Below are 17,432 nucleotides of genomic sequence, written 5' to 3'. Positions count from 1 at the left end.
GATAAAAATATTTGACACGGTGGTTCAGGAAAGACCGGTCGGTGAGTCGGCGAAATAATTGAAAAATAAAAGATTTTGACGTTTTTTCAACAAAATGCTGATATTATTTTTTTCAGTCGGCTAGTTTCATAGCGGGTCGGTCGGGTTACGGCAAACAGACATATTATTTTGCTTAGCCTCATTTTTAGTTTATGTATTAATTACTTATTTACATGTTTTTATTTTAAATTATTTATTTATGTATTGTTTATTTATTCGAATTATTTATTTATTAATATATTTTAGTATTCATATTAATTATTTTATTATTATTCATATTTTGTTTTTGGGGTTTTTTTCACATCTCAATCTTATGTTTTAAGTTCTCTATTTAATGTCAGATGGAGGTGGGATTCAATGCGTGTTTGTTCTGGATATGCTGCATATTTACCTTGTTTATACTGTAAACTTGCTCAAAATAATTTAAATTAAAATCATAATATTAAAGGGCAAGCATCACTATCCCAAATATTGAACCCCATTCTGTCTGGTTTGTTTGTTTTGAGCTGTAATGGTGCAGTCTCAGGTCACTACGATCGACCCAATTTGACTGGAACGCGGCTCGTTGCCCGTAGCAACCATCATTTCTCTCTTTAATCTGTGCTCATAGAGTGAACTTTGAACTAATTGAAGGGTTTTAGATTTTGCTGAAGATGGATCCAGCATTTGAACTGATATTAACCATGAACCAGGCCAAAAATATTTACATTTTTGACCTTTTCACTTAAATTAAACCTCTTACTTTTATTGGGCTGTGTTTTATGTGAGTTAATATGATAAAATATAATAAAAAGCCTCAAAAACAATTAAATTTGATCGTGCCAAAGCCTACAATAAAGCATTACGTTTAAAATATTATGTTTTTTCAGTCGTAGTAATGTCTAAATATGTGTTAATCGCGTCAAAACTTGAGGAAACGTGGTGTGATCTGTGTAAAATGTCCCATAACTGCATGTGTATTTGTATTATATGATGGTTTATGTGTTTGTTCTCAGGAGTTCGAGGTGATCGCTCAGATCAAGCTGCTGCAGCTCGCCTCCAACAACTACAGCTTCACTCAGGACAGTCACTTCAGGGAGTGGTTCTGCTGCGTGGAGAAGTTCACCGAGGCCGAGAGGTAAAAGCACCGCGATGAGGCTTTAAATCACACACGTGGAGCTACATCAGGAAGTTTGAAGCGAGGCCAATATTTCCCCCCCTCAAATATGTAATTCCCTCTGCTGCCAGTAGATGGAGTCCCCAAGCTCAGTTTGTCACGTGGGAAAAGCCAGAGACATGGAACTCCTTTTGTTTTGTTTTGTTCAAAAACATGAGATGCTAAATGATTGTTGGTCCTGAGCGCGTTTAAAGGCTAATAAAGATACAAATAATGCATAATATTTGTCCTTTAACAGAATTGGTTTTAACTCACGACGTCTTTTGTGCCTTTTTTGTGGCTTTCACAAGGGAAAAGCAGTAATTGACTTAAATACAGACATAGCGGACTGATAAACGCACTGCATTATGACAAGAACCTTCTAATATTTCCTTCTCGTTGCCAGCGTTCTTTTTTTGACGTTGAAGTGATATTTTTGCATTTTTACGGTGAATTTTACGGCGCGTTCGTGTTCCATGCGACATTTAACGACACATTTCTGTACTTTCCTCAAACGAAAGCATGAGAGATATTCACTTCTGTCCGTATCTGAATCTAAACCTATAATGTAATCTTTTTTTTTTACATTTCTACTTGACAGGGTTTTTAAATGTGTTTTGTGTATGTTTTTTTCTGCAGTTAAAACTTTTTTATGTGTTTTTTCTGCAGTTATAACTTTTGTGTGTGTTTTCTACAGTTATAACTTGTCGTGTGAGATCGAGCCGCTGTCAGAATCTGCCAGTAACACGCTCCGAGCCAAAAAGAACGGCGGTATCATGAAGCGCTGGAGCGAGTAAGTTCATTTAGTACAGAAAATACTTTAAAACATTTGATTTATGGTGAAAAAAATTGTTTAGCCAGTCAATATAATGTCAATTAAAGCTGTAAACACTGATCATGAGCAAATATAATCACACTTTTCTAATTGTATCATTATCTGGACTGAACAGACGCTAAACCACACGTGAATACAGCTTTTATAACAAAGACAATGACATTATTAACTCACAATGTCAGAATTACAGGATCTTTATCAATAACTAATTATTAATACACTTAGTTCATTTAAAATCACCAGTCGATATATTTTAGAAGTCATTAAACTGTAAACCAAATAAAGGTTGAAATATTATTTCAACCTTTATTTGGTTTACAGTTTAATGACTTCTAAAATAATGTTCAACTCAGTGATTATTTTTTCCATTATTCAAACAATTAATTTAAACTTAAAAAAAAAAAAAGTTGAAATATGGAGACTTAAAGCTTCTAGATGTCGAGGATTTACAAATAAATGCGCATTATTGGTGAAAGTCTGAAATAGTTTCGTGTGTGTTGCTCGTGTGTGTGTGTTGCTCGTGTGTGTGTGTTGCTCGTGTGTGTGTGTTGCTCGTGTGTGTGTGTTGCTCGTGTGTGTGTGTTGCTCGTGTGTGTGTGTTGCTCGTGTGTGTGTGTTGTACGTGTTTGTGGTGCAGTCGTCAGCTGACGGAGGCGGGCTGCAGCGGCACCTCGTCCCACTCCAAGTCCTTCGACCAGGCGCAGTACCGGCCGTACCAGAGCGGGGGCGACAGCGGCGACGCCCTGAGCGTGACCTCGGTCAGCTCCAGCGGGTCAGACCTGGAGGACGTCAACCCGAGCTTCTTATCGGACTCTCCGGAGGGACACCACGAACGCAAGGTGTTTACAGCAGTAAAAGTATCTGTACTTTACTGCAGGACGTTTGACAGCGTGTACTTTTTACTGATACTTTACTGCATTCAAGAGCAGTATCTGTACTTTACTGCAGGACGTTTGACAGCGTGTACTTTTTACTGATACTTTACTGCATTCAAGAGCAGTATCTGTACTTTACTGCAGGACGTTTGACAGCGTGTACTTTTTACTGATACTTTACTGCATTCAAGAGCAGTATCTGTACTTTACTGCAGGACGTTTGACAGCGTGTACTTTTTACTGTTACTTTACTGCATTCAAGAGCAGTATCTGTACTTTACTGTAGGACGTTTGACAGCAGGTACTTTTTACTGTTACTTTACTGCATTCAAGAGCAGTATCTGTACTTTACTGCAGGACGTTTGACAGCGTGTACTTTTTACTGTTACTTTACTGCATTCAAGAGCAGTATCTGTACTTTACTGCAGGACGTTTGACAGCCTGTACTTTTTACTGTTACTTTACTGCATTCAAGAGCAGTATCTGTACTTTACTGCAGGACGTTTGACAGCCTGTACTTTTTACTGTTACTTTACTGCGTTCAATAGCAGTATCTGTACTTTCTTCTGCATTACATTTTTTAACAGAACTCAAAAGTAAAAGTACTTTGGATGAGAGGATGCTTATTTTTAGCACGTACATAGTTTGACAAAATATATGAATAAAAAACGTTAAAATTGTTTGTAAAAATCCAACTTTTTTTAATATTACTTTTATTTATTTATTTTAATTATAATTTATATTTTAATTGCATTATTTTTTATGCATTATCAGTTCTAAAAGTTGGAAATACTTTACTTTAGCCTTTATTCATCCGGGACTGTGTATACTTACATTCATCTTTTTACTTTTTGCGTCTACTTTTTCCCGCTTGTGTACTTGTACTTATACTTGAATGTATTTTCTGGCAGACGTCGACGCCCTCGGTGAAGCTGACGGTCTCTGCTCTGGGGAGAGACGCTCCGGTCGCCGACGCCACCTCCACGGTAACGGTCGCTAAGACGTTCTTCTTTCCAGTGAGAATGAGCTAGAATATTTGTGTCTGTGATGCATGAAATGTAGACGATGTATGCAGAGGAAACTGTGAGGGTCGACTAAAGACGTTCTCTCTGTCGACTGAAGACGTTCTCTCTGTCGACTGAAGACGTTCTCTCTGTCGACTGAAGACGTTCTCTCTGTCGACTGAAGACGTTCTCTCTGTCGACTGAAGACGTTCTCTCTGTCGACTGAAGACGTTCTCTCTGTCGACTGAAGACGTTTTCTGTCGACTAAAGACGTTCTCTATCGACTGAAGACGTTCTCTCTTTCGACTGAAGACGTTCTCTCTGTCGACTGAAGACGTTCTCTCTGTCGACTGAAGACGTTCTCTATCGACTGAAGACGTTCTCTCTGTCGACTGAAGACGTTCTCTCTGTCGACTGAAGACGTTCTCTCTGTCGACTGAAGACGTTCTCTGTCGACTGAAGACGTTCTCTGTCGACTGAAGACGTTCTCTGTCGACTGAAGACGTTCTCTCTGTCGACTGAAGACGTTCTCTGTCGACTGAAGACGTTCTCGGTCGACTGAAGACGTTCTCTGTCGACTGAAGACGTTCTCTGTCGACTGAAGACGTTCTCGGTCGACTGAAGACGTTCTCGGTCGACTGAAGACGTTCTCGGTCGACTGAAGACGTTCTCTGTCGACTGAAGACGTTCTCTCTCGACTGAAGACGTTCTCTCTGTCGACTGAAGACGTTCTCTATCGACTGAAGACGTTCTCTCTGTCGACTGAAGACGTTCTCTGTCGACTGAAGACGTTCTCTGTCGACTGAAGACGTTCTCTCTGTCGACTGAAGACGTTCTCTGTCGACTGAAGACGTTCTCTGTCGACTGAAGACGTTCTCTGTCGACTGAAGACGTTCTCTGTCGACTGAAGACGTTCTCTCTGTCGACTGAAGACGTTCTCTCTGTCGACTGAAGACGTTCTCTCTGTCGACTGAAGACGTTCTCTGTCGACTGAAGACGTTCTCTGTCGACTGAAGACGTTCTCTGTCGACTGAAGACGTTTTCTCTGTCGACTGAAGACGTTCTCTGTCGACTGAAGACGTTCTCGGTCGACTGAAGACGTTCTCTGTCGACTGAAGACGTTCTCTGTCAACTGAAGACGTTCTCTCTGTCGACTGAAGACGTTCTCTGTCGACTGAAGACGTTCTCTGTCGACTGAAGACGTTCTCTGTCGACTGAAGACGTTCTCGGTCGACTGAAGACGTTCTCGGTCGACTGAAGACGTTCTCTGTCGACTGAAGACGTTCTCTCTCGACTGAAGACGTTCTCTCTCTCGACTGAAGATGTTCTCTCTGTCGACTGAAGACGTTCTCTCTGTCGACTGAAGACGTTCTCTATCGACTGAAGACGTTCTCTGTCGACTGAAGACGTTCTCTGTCGACTGAAGACGTTCTGTCGACTGAAGACGTTCTCTGTCGACTGAAGACGTTCTCTGTCGACTGAAGACGTTCTCTGTCGACTGAAGACGTTCTCTGTCGACTGAAGACGTTCTCTCTGTCGACTGAAGACGTTCTCTGTCGACTGAAGACGTTCTCTGTTGACTGAAGACGTTCTCTCTGTCGACTGAAGACGTTCTCTCTGTCGACTGAAGACGTTCTCTCTGTCGACTGAAGACGTTCTCTCTGTCGACTGAAGACGTTCTCTGTCGACTGAAGACGTTCTCTGTCGACTGAAGACGTTCTCTCTGTCGACTGAAGACGTTCTCTCTGTCGACTGAAGACGTTCTCTGTCGACTGAAGACGTTCTCTGTCGACTGAAGACGTTCTCTGTCGACTGAAGACGTTCTCTGTCGACTGAAGACGTTCTCTGTCGACTGAAGACGTTCTCTGTCGACTGAAGACGTTCTCGGTCGACTGAAGACGTTCTCTGTCGACTGAAGACGTTCTCTGTCAACTGAAGACGTTCTCTCTGTCGACTGAAGACGTTCTCTGTCGACTGAAGACGTTCTCTGTCGACTGAAGACGTTCTCGGTCGACTGAAGACGTTCTCGGTCGACTGAAGACGTTCTCTCTCGACTGAAGACGTTCTCTCTCGACTGAAGACGTTCTCTCTGTCGACTGAAGACGTTCTCTATCGACTGAAGACGTTCTCTGTCGACTGAAGACGTTCTCTGTCGACTGAAGACGTTCTGTCGACTGAAGACGTTTTCTCTGTCGACTGAAGACGTTCTCTGTCGACTGAAGACGTTCTCTGTCGACTGAAGACGTTCTCTCTGTCGACTGAAGACGTTCTCTGTCGACTGAAGACGTTCTCTGTTGACTGAAGACGTTCTCGGTCGACTGAAGACGTTCTCGGTCGACTGAAGACGTTCTCTGTCGACTGAAGACGTTCTCTCTCGACTGAAGACGTTCTCTCTGTCGACTGAAGACGTTCTCTATCGACTGAAGACGTTCTCTCTGTCGACTGAAGACGTTCTCTGTCGACTGAAGACGTTCTCTGTCGACTGAAGACGTTCTCTGTCGACTAAAGACGTTCTCTGTCGACTGAAGACGTTCTCTCTGTCGACTGAAGACGTTCTCTCTGTCGACTGAAGACGTTCTCTGTCGACTGAAGACGTTCTCTGTCGACTGAAGACGTTCTCTCTGTCGACTGAAGACGTTCTCTGTCGACTGAAGACGTTCTCTCTGTCGACTGAAGACGTTCTCTCTGTCGACTGAAGACGTTCTCTCTGTCGACTGAAGACGTTCTCTGTCGACTGAAGACGTTCTCTGTCGACTGAAGACGTTCTCTCTGTCGACTGAAGACGTTCTCTCTGTCGACTGAAGACGTTCTCTGTCGACTGAAGACGTTCTCTGTCGACTGAAGACGTTCTCTGTCGACTGAAGACGTTCTCTGTCGACTGAAGACGTTCTCTGTTGACTGAAGACGTTCTCGGTCGACTGAAGACGTTCTCGGTCGACTGAAGACGTTCTCTGTCGACTGAAGACGTTCTCTCTCGACTGAAGACGTTCTCTCTGTCGACTGAAGACGTTCTCTATCGACTGAAGACGTTCTCTGTCGACTGAAGACGTTCTCTGTCGACTGAAGACGTTCTGTCGACTGAAGACGTTCTCTGTCGACTGAAGACGTTCTCTGTCGACTGAAGACGTTCTGTCGACTGAAGACGTTTTCTCTGTCGACTGAAGACGTTCTCTCTGTCGACTGAAGACGTTCTCTGTCGACTGAAGAAGTTCTCTCTGTCGACTGAAGACGTTCTCTGTCGACTGAAGACGTTCTCTGTTGACTGAAGACGTTCTCTCTGTCGACTGAAGACGTTCTCTCTGTCGACTGAAGACGTTCTCTCTGTCGACTGAAGACGTTCTCTCTGTCGACTGAAGACGTTCTCTGTCGACTGAAGACGTTCTCTCTGTCGACTGAAGACGTTCTCTCTGTCGACTGAAGACGTTCTCTGTCGACTGAAGACGTTCTCTGTCGACTGAAGACGTTCTCTGTCGACTGAAGACGTTCTCTGTCGACTGAAGACGTTCTCTGTCGACTGAAGACGTTCTCTGTCGACTGAAGACGTTCTCGGTCGACTGAAGACGTTCTCTGTCGACTGAAGACGTTCTCTGTCGACTGAAGACGTTCTCTCTGTCGACTGAAGACGTTCTCTGTCGACTGAAGACGTTCTCTGTCGACTGAAGACGTTCTCTCTGTCGACTGAAGACGTTCTCTGTCGACTGAAGACGTTCTCTGTCGACTGAAGACGTTCTCGGTCGACTGAAGACGTTCTCGGTCGACTGAAGACGTTCTCTGTCGACTGAAGACGTTCTCTCTCGACTGAAGACGTTCTCTCTGTCGACTGAAGACGTTCTCTATCGACTGAAGACGTTCTCTGTCGACTGAAGACGTTCTCTGTCGACTGAAGACGTTCTGTCGACTGAAGACGTTTTCTCTGTCGACTGAAGACGTTCTCTGTCGACTGAAGACGTTCTCTGTCGACTGAAGACGTTCTGTCGACTGAAGACGTTTTCTCTGTCGACTGAAGACGTTTTCTCTGTCGACTGAAGACTTTCTGACAGACGTTCTGTCTGTCGACTGAAGACGTTCTCTGTCGACTGAAGACGTTCTCTCTGTCGACTGAAGACGTTCTCTGTCGACTGAAGACGTTCTCTGTCGACTGAAGACGTTCTCTGTTGACTGAAGACGTTCTCGGTCGACTGAAGACGTTCTCGGTCGACTGAAGACGTTCTCTGTCGACTGAAGACGTTCTCTCTCGACTGAAGACGTTCTCTCTGTCGACTGAAGACGTTCTCTCTATCGACTGAAGACGTTCTCTCTGTCGACTGAAGACGTTCTGTCGACTGAAGACGTTTTCTCTGTCGACTGAAGACGTTCTCTGTCGACTGAAGACGTTCTCTGTCGACTGAAGACGTTCTGTCGACTGAAGACGTTTTCTCTGTCGACTGAAGACGTTCTCTGTCGACTGAAGACGTTCTCTGTTGACTGAAGATGCTCTCGGTCGACTGAAGACGTTCTCGGTCGACTGAAGACGTTCTCTGTCGACTGAAGACGTTCTCTCTCGACTGAAGACGTTCTCTGTCGACTGAAGACGTTCTCTGTTGACTGAAGACGTTCTCGGTCGACTGAAGACGTTCTCGGTCGACTGAAGACGTTCTCTGTCGACTGAAGACGTTCTCTCTCGACTGAAGACGTTCTCTCTGTCGACTGAAGACGTTCTCTATCGACTGAAGACGTTCTCTCTGTCGACTGAAGACGTTCTCTGTCGACTGAAGACGTTCTCTGTCGACTGAAGACGTTCTCTGTCGACTGAAGACGTTCTCTGTCGACTGAAGACGTTCTCTGTCGACTGAAGACGTTCTCGGTCGACTGAAGACGTTCTCTGTCGACTGAAGACGTTCTGTCGACTGAAGACGTTCTGTCGACTGAAGACGTTCTCTGTCGACTGAAGACGTTCTCTGTCGACTGAAGACGTTCTGTCGACTGAAGACGTTTTCTCTGTCGACTGAAGACGTTTTCTCTGTCGACTGAAGACTTTCTGACAGACGTTCTGTCTGTCGACTGAAGACGTTCTCTGTCGACTGAAGACGTTCTCTGTCGACTGAAGACGTTCTCCGTCGACTGAAGACGTTCTCCGTCGACTGAAGACGTTTTCTGTCGACTGAAGACGTTCTCTCGGTCGACTAAAGACGTTCTCTCGGTTGACTTAAGACGTACTCGGTTGATTAAAGACAATCTTGGTCGACTAAAGACGTTCTCTGTCGTCTAAAGACGTTTTTTCGGTCAATCTAAGACCAAAATCTGATGAATAATGATAAAGTTCAGAGTTCAGTCTCGTAGTTCTTTGCCTCCGTCTGACATAGAACCATCATCATCGTGTAGAACATGAGTTCACTGCTGTTGCCTGATCGTCCCCGTGTGTGTCTCAGTTCTGGGAGTGCACGTCCCTGTCGTCTCTGGACACGTCGGGGATGGGCTCCGGCTCTGGCTCCTCCTCCGCCTCCTCGTCCTCCGCCTCCTGCTCCACGCCGCTCTCCGCCTCCCGCTCGCACCACAAGCGCTCGGTCTCCGCCGTGTCCAGCTACTCCACGCTGTCCCTGCCGCTGTACAACCAGCAGGTGGACGACTGCTGCATCATCCGCGTCAGCCTGGACGTGGAGAACGGCAACATGTACAAGAGCATCCTGGTGAGAACACACCGCAAGAGCATCTAGAACATGTGCAAGAGCATCTAGAACATGTACAAGAGCATCCTGGTGAGAACACACCGCAGAACATGTGCAAGAGCATCTAGAACATGTACAAGAGCATCCTGGTGAGAACACACCGCAAGAGCATCTAGAACATGTGCAAGAGCATCTAGAACATGTACAAGAGCATCCTGGTGAGAACACACCGCAAGAGCATCTAGAACATGTACAAGAGCATCCTGGTGAGAACACACCGCAAGAGCATCTAGAACATGTACAAGAGCATCCTGGTGAGAACACACCGCAAGAGCATCTAGAACATGTACAAGAGCATCTAGAACATGTACAAGAGCATCCTGGTGAGAACACACCGCAGAACATGTGCAAGAGCATCTAGAACATGTACAAGAGCATCCTGGTGAAAACACACCGCAAGAGCATCTAGAACATGTGCAAGAGCATCTAGAACATGTACAAGAGCATCCTGGTAAGAACACACCGCAGAACATGTGCAAGAGCATCTAGAACATGTACAAGAGCATCCTGGTGAGAACACACCGCAGAACATGTGCAAGAGCATCTAGAACATGTACAAGAGCATCCTGGTGAGAACACACCGCAGAACATGTGCAAGAGCATCTAGAACATGTACAAGAGCATCTAGAACATGTGCAAGAGCATCCTGGTGAGAACACACCGCAAGAGCATCTAGAACATGTACAAGAGCATCCTGGTGAGAACACACCGCAAGAGCATCTAGAACATGTACAAGAGCATCTAGAACATGTACAAGAGCATCTAGAACATGTACAAGAGCATCTAGAACATGTACAAGAGCATCCTGGTGAGAACACACCGCAAGAGCATCTAGAACATGTACAAGAGCATCTAGAACATGTACAAGAGCATCTATAACATGTACAAGAGCATCTAGAACATGTACAAGAGCATTTAGAACATGTGCAAGAGCATCCTGGTGAGAACACACCGCAAGAGCATCTAGAACATGTACAAGAACATCTAGAACATGTACAAGAGCATCTAGAACATGTACAAGAGCATCTAGAACATGTGCAAGAGCATCCTGGTGAGAACACACCGCAAGAGCATCTAGAACATGTACAAGAGCATCTAGAACATGTACAAGAGCATCTATAACATGTGCAAGAGCATCTAGAACATGTGCAAGAGCATCCTGGTGAGAACACACCGCAAGAGCATCTAGAACATGTACAAGAGCATCCTGGTGAGAACACACCGCAGAACATGTGCAAGAGCATCTAGAACATGTGCAAGAGCATCTAGAACATGTACAAGAGCATCCTGGTGAGAACACACCGCAGAACATGTGCAAGAGCATCTAGAACATGTGCAAGAGCATCTAGAACATGTGCAAGAGCCTCCTGGTGAGAACACACCGCACGAGCATCTAGAACATGTAGGAGAACATCTAGAACATGTACAAGAGCATCCTGGTGAGAACACAGAGCATCTAGAACATGTACAAGAGCATCCTGGTGAGAACACAGAGCATCTAGAACATGTACAAGAGCATCCTGGTGAGAACACACCGCAAGAGCATCTAGAACATGTACAAGTGCATCCTGGTGAGAACACACCGCAAGAGCATCTAGAACATGTGCAAGAGCATCCTGGTGAGAACACACCGCAAGAGCATCTAGAACATGTACAAGAGCATCCTGGTGAGAACACACCGCAAGAGCATCTAGAACATGTACAAGAGCATCTAGAACATGTACAAGAGCATCTAGAACATGTACAAGAGCATCTAGAACATGTACAAGAGCATCCTGGTGAGAACACACCGCAAGAGCATCTAGAACATGTACAAGAGCATCTAGAACATGTACAAGAGCATCTATAACATGTACAAGAGCATCTAGAACATGTACAAGAGCATCTAGAACATGTGCAAGAGCATCCTGGTGAGAACACACCGCAAGAGCATCTAGAACATGTACAAGAGCATCTAGAACATGTACAAGAGCATCTAGAACATGTGCAAGAGCATCCTGGTGAGAACACACCGCAAGAGCATCTAGAACATGTGCAAGAGCATCCTGGTGAGAACACACCGCAAGAGCATCTAGAACATGTACAAGAGCATCCTGTGCTCTCTAGCCCCTCCTCTCGTCGGTGCTCTTCAGCCCCTCCTCCCGTCGGTGCTCTTTAGCCCCTCCTCCCGTCGGTGCTCTTCAGCCCCTCCTCTCGTCGGTGCTCTTTAGCCCCTCCTCTCGTCGGTGCTCTTTAGCCCCTCCTCTCGTCACACTTTCCCCTGGTTTGTGTTTGTCAGGTGACGAGTCAGGACAAGACTCCGGCCGTGATCAGAAAAGCCATGATCAAACACAACCTGGAGCGAGAGAAGAGCGACGAGTACGAGCTCATGCAGAAGATCTCGGAGGACAAGGGTGAGTGTCAAAATAAAAGATGAACATGACAGGAAGTTGTGCTAAAAGAGTTCTGAAGCTGAATCCCCCTGTGATGTCATCAGTAAGCGACGTTCCATCAAAAATGCCGGGACAATTGACACGCAACTGACACCATTTTCTTATCATTCTGTTATTATTGTGTCATTGATATGGATTTGAGCTTTTGTTTATAGTTTGGTTGCTAGGTAACAGTTGTAAGTGAAATGACGGCGCTTTCCCGGTCGTCCTCGGGTTTTTCGGGAATTCCTACTTGACTTGTGTTAGAAGAACAAACTAGACATTTCTATAAAGTGCTTATGACAGGTTTTTACGATTTTCTAATTTACACTTAATTCTGTCGTAAATATAAATGATAGTTTTACACCGATCGAGCAGGTGTTTGTGGAGAAAACGTTTAAAAACCTGTAGAAAATGACAGGAAGTGACATCACACCTGGCTCATTCCAGTCAAAGTTTATGCAGAATTTACTCAACAAAACTACTTTTTTGACTCTGTAAACATTAATTCAACAAAATAATGTCGCTCTCATATATTTCTATTTGTCAAATTAAAAAAAAATATATATATATATATATATGACATTAGATGAGTTTTTGCCCAGTGTTTTCTGGGTAATTTCCTAGTGTGATGTCATCAATTACAAACAGGAAGTGAAATTATAAACCTAAAAAAAGTGCAATTGTGGGATCATATTTTTATAATTTTTAGCAAAATTCTAAATATATTTATCATAACTGCATTTTAGTTCATTGAGTCGTCCGACCTGTAGAGGGCGCTTTAACCTCTGACACCACAACGTTTAGATCCTCCACGTTTCACCACTAGATGTCGCTGTTGTGCGTCTCCCTGTTGTGAGTTTGAATTCCTTTTGCTTTGTGCAGAGCTCCGTATCCCGGACAACGCCAACGTCTTCTACGCCATGAACTCCACTGCCAACTACGACTTTGTGCTGAAGCGGCGCGGCTTGATGCGTCCGGTGCGCGCCAAAGCCGTGGCCAGCTCCACGCTGCCCCGGATGAAGCAGAAGGGACTCAAGATCGCCAAAGGGATTTTCTGAACACGCGGCATTTCAAGAGTAGAAGATGAAGAAGAAGAGTCTGTGGCTTTGAGCGTCCGGGTCACGGCGAAGGACCGCGACGCCGTGACGGAGAACGTGAATGAGGTGAAATGGCAGAAAGCGGCGTTTGTTGCAGGAAAGCGTTGGTGATTGGTTTGTTTTTTGGAAGAAGAAGAAGCTGAAAAGCGCCGAGAAGCGGAAAGAACGGAAGCGACTCACGAGTTACGTCTGTGGAGGGCCAAAGAGGGCAGTTGTTTTTATTTTTGTGGTTTCCCCCTCCTCACCGACATAGAGAAAAAATAAATCATCAAAATTTAGATCATTAAGATGAGAGCGAGAATATTGTTTATCGTAAAAAACGCGGCAAAAACGTTATTTTTCTGCACTTTTCTGTTTAATTTGACGGACATTTCACATGCGTTCGATGATTAAACTTCAACTAAAAGATTTAAAGTCGCGTTTGAACACATTTCTTTGTGAAAACCGTTGAATATCGTCATTTTTGTCGATCTCTCCCTGCCGCGCGTGCACATGCACGTTAAAACCACCCCAATCGATCAACTTGAATCACTTCGTTAAAAGCTGCACTGTGTGACTTTTCTTGGAGGTTTTGTCACGTTCCGGTCGCCGTTGCGGATCTGTTTTACGATTACGTTATATCGTGACCGGAACAATCGCGTTTATGAATTCAACCCAATAATTAAACATGAAATAAATCGTATAAAAGAAAATCAACGGAAATGTCGATCATAAACCGCGAAACGCAAAATCATTCAAACTTTTCTTTCAGTTTCAGGTGATTTTACTGCACAAAATGAGCACGTTTAACGCAACACTTCAACGGACGCGTCGCCACAAATGTTACACGGTGGAGCTTTAACGTACTCGTCAGTATTCAACATTTTACGCTCGCCCAAGTCATTTTTGCCCATTTTCTCTGAACGACAAATGGATTTTTGAGCGTTTTTCGGAGCGTTTTATCCCGTTTCGATGCCGCCGGACAGCGAGCGCAGTCGGTCTGAATATTTCCGGGGACAATTCTACGATTTAACGGACGTTTAACGGACCTTTTTTTTGTCCTGTTACTTGACGGCTTCTCAAACTGTCGCATTTCAAGACTCTAAAACTGTGGATTTTGCTCCAAACAAGTGTCAATTTTCGTACCAATTTTTTTTTTCGTTTCTTTTTTTGTCGAAGCGGAAGCCGCCACTAGCCGCTAGCGCTACATTTGGGACGTTGCCATGACGAACAAACCTGTAAATATATGAAAAAAAATGGAAAAACAAACAGACTGTGACGTTTTGTTAATAGTTTTTGGTCACGATTTTTTGAACAATGTGTCTTTTTTTTTGCTTTGTACATTTTTATTTTTCATGTTGTTTTTTCTAACGGTGCTGCTAATAATCTGATTTTGTATTGTTTGTGTTCGCTTCAGGAGCCGCCATGTTGGAAAGGGATCCTCGTTAACCTTATGAATGATTAATTAAACATTCACAGAAAACGAAAACAAATGAAAAACTCGAAAATTAGCAGCAGAAATTTTTACATTTTGTCTGTAATTTGGACGAACTCGACTAAATTCCGGATTTTCCTTTCCAACGCGGCTTCTCTGCGTTTCTTTCTCTTTACACATTTTAACTCTTCGATCCGTGTTTTTCAACTACAAATGTGTTTTTTTGATTTCTCGAGCGGCGACAGTCTTTGAACGCACCGCGATGTTTTTAAGTTGTTTTAAATCCTTTTTCGTTCCAAAAACAGCACACGAACACGAGCGAGTCGGGTTTTTAAGGGATTTTTCTTGATTTCAGCAGCTTCTCGCTCAAAGCATTCTGGGAAATGGAGTTTGAAGATGATTTACGATTGAAGGTTTATTGACAGACGTTATTGCCACAGATACGTCAAGATTTATCACGTTTTCACTGCATTTTTTGTACAAATTTACAGTTTTTAGACGCAAATGTCTGCGGAGCCTTTTGGAAATTTGTGAACAAAAATTTTAAAAAATCCAGAACGGAGGCAAAAGTGAAAAATAACGAGATTTCAAAGTAGAAACTGGACAAATACACCATCGTTTTGACTTTTATCTACGGATTCAGTTCATATTTTCCCACAAATTTTACTTGTCAATTTCGTTTTAAAGTTTAAGTTTAATTTTTAAAGTTTTTTCCATTTTTTTTTCTTCTACAATAAAGAAAACTACCTAATATTTCTTCTGGAAATTCAAAACTGTTGCTTATTTTTGGTTGTAAAGACTTTTAGCATTTAGATCTGATGTTTATTAATCTCTAAAAATTAACAAAAAACTTAATTTTGCCTTCATTCTGAAATCATGAAAATTTTAACGATGTCGCATTTTAAAATTCACATTTAGGCGATTTTCAAATTTGAATAATATACAGTAGATACACTTCTTTGCCACTAGAGGCCAGTGTTTCCTGTCTAACAAAACCATTTATTTCTTCAAAAATCACTACATCCTTATTATTATTACTATTATTATTATTATACTGCGAGTACTGTTAAAAAATTAAAGTACTTTTGTGGCAGTAACAAACCGCTTCTAGATTTTACCGTTTTTGTTTTTTAATGTCATTTTTGTTTCATTTGCTACAGTTTCATTTAAATGTTGGATGCGATTTATGAAAATGCAAAAGACAAAAAACAAAATGGTGGCAGAGCGTTTCCAACACTGTGAGCTCCAAATCAAAACTCTGCCACTCACTGTGAACCGGACAAAAAAAATGGGATTTAAAAAAAAAAAATGGAGCAGAGAAACAAAATTTTGCCGGTAAATTGTGATTCGGGTCGTTTTGATATTTTGTGCCAAAAAAAGAGACGGCCTTCCGTGGTGAGACGTGTTTACCGTTTTATGAAAAAAGATTAAAAAAAAAAAAAAAGATGAAAAAGGTTTGAAAAAGTCTGTCGGGATTTTTAGAAACTGCTGAAGAAAAATGTCACTTATTTCACAAATGATGGAAGTAAATTTGAAAAGTTTGTTGTATATTTCAAATCAAACTTATATTACTCAAGTTTTTGGTTAAAAGTTTTTTTTTTTTATTGAAGTAAACGGACCAAAAATCATGTTAAATATTATATTCTTAACAATTCAAACTGAAAAACAGTCTAGGTTTTTAGTTCATATGTTTTTTTAACAATGGTGGAAATTACAAAAGTAAAAGTACTGCACTTTAATAAAATGTTAATTTAACTATACTTTATTGGTTGTTTTTTACAGTGGATACTTTTTACTTTTACTTCACTACATTTGAGAACAGAGATCAAGTTTTCTGATAAAGTTAAACATTAGAAGTAACATATAAAGTGTAAACAATGTTGGTCCGAGTACTGAACCCTGTGGCACGCCCAGTACTTTCTGCTCCTAGAACTGTGGTTTGAAAGCGTATTTTTCTACGTTCATGAGTAACATTTTTGTTGCTTTGAACAAACAAATATAAATACATAAAAATTACACAAATCAATCATTTAAATTAACTTCTATTCAGTAAAAATCTGCGCAATCAAAATCACCACATTTACCACCAACTGTTCTCTGTACTCTAAAAGTACAGTTACAATTGGTACTTTTACTTAAGTCACTTTTTTATGTGCTACTTATACTTTTAGTTGAGTATTTCTTTGCTGAAGTAACTAAATCGAGTACTACAAATGTCACTTCAAAAATGTGTCACTCAAATTTTTCAGAAAGTTTAGATTTTTCTAAATAATGTTGAAAATATGATATTTTCCTAAACGATTCAAACTGAAAAATCTACGGTAAAAACTTTTAGACACTTTTAGTTTGAATTTCCTTGAAATTTTTATACTTAAATTTCCTTGAACACGTTTTGCTTAATGGCTTGCCGCTCTCGTTCCCCAATGATTCAAAGCCACTAAATCATTAACCACTTGATTCAAATGTAAATTCCAGATATATTCAGTTTGATGCACTTTAATTTCACACTTTAATGTTAAATTTGCGCAAACGTGACATTTTCTGCAGCAGTTCCGTTGCCGTCGGTTACGAGCGAGTCTGGTGTGACTTTCTTTTCTTTCTTTTTGGTTTCAAACTTGCTCTAAATATAGTCGGTCGTTTAATGTCCCCGTCGCCATTTTGTGAATATAAATTAAAACAAAAGGTTTACACGAGCGTTCGGTGCCATTGTTCCTCGCATTTTGGATTTATTTAGAAAAAAAAAACTGCCTCTTGGTTTTTTGTCCCATCTATGTGTAAAAAATAACAACGATGTCTTTGTTTATTTATTAATTTGTACAGATTTTATGTTGTTTTTTTTGCATTGTACATTCTCTCCTTTTATCGGCCATAGAATAATATATACATGTAAATATGAATAAACTTTGTAAAGGTT

The 17,432-nt window shown here is 42.2% G+C and overlaps 1 protein-coding gene across 4 annotated transcripts in view; it reads left to right on the top strand.

Annotated features, from left to right (window-relative positions):
- The window catches only part of LOC140346616 (ral guanine nucleotide dissociation stimulator-like), an 80,177-nt gene extending 62,745 nt beyond the window's left edge, over positions 1-17,432 (top strand). For all 4 annotated transcript variants that reach the window (XM_072432762.1, XM_072432761.1, XM_072432760.1 and 1 more), the window contains exons 12-18: positions 1,035-1,156; positions 1,872-1,967; positions 2,647-2,848; positions 3,796-3,870; positions 9,297-9,554; positions 11,872-11,986; positions 12,890-17,432. In XM_072432762.1, coding sequence (XP_072288863.1) covers positions 1,035-1,156; positions 1,872-1,967; positions 2,647-2,848; positions 3,796-3,870; positions 9,297-9,554; positions 11,872-11,986; positions 12,890-13,065 — 1,044 coding nt within the window. In that variant the 3' untranslated portion in view covers positions 13,066-17,432. The remainder of the gene's footprint in view (positions 1-1,034; positions 1,157-1,871; positions 1,968-2,646; positions 2,849-3,795; positions 3,871-9,296; positions 9,555-11,871; positions 11,987-12,889) is intronic.

This window comes from Eucyclogobius newberryi, unplaced genomic scaffold (assembly GCF_026437365.1).
Source record: "Eucyclogobius newberryi isolate DKJ021-1_F unplaced genomic scaffold, fEucNew1.0.hap1 SCAF_6, whole genome shotgun sequence".
In the NCBI taxonomy this organism is placed as follows: Eukaryota; Metazoa; Chordata; class Actinopteri; order Gobiiformes; family Gobiidae; genus Eucyclogobius; species Eucyclogobius newberryi.
This window is presented reverse-complemented; position numbering and strand designations above follow the sequence as displayed.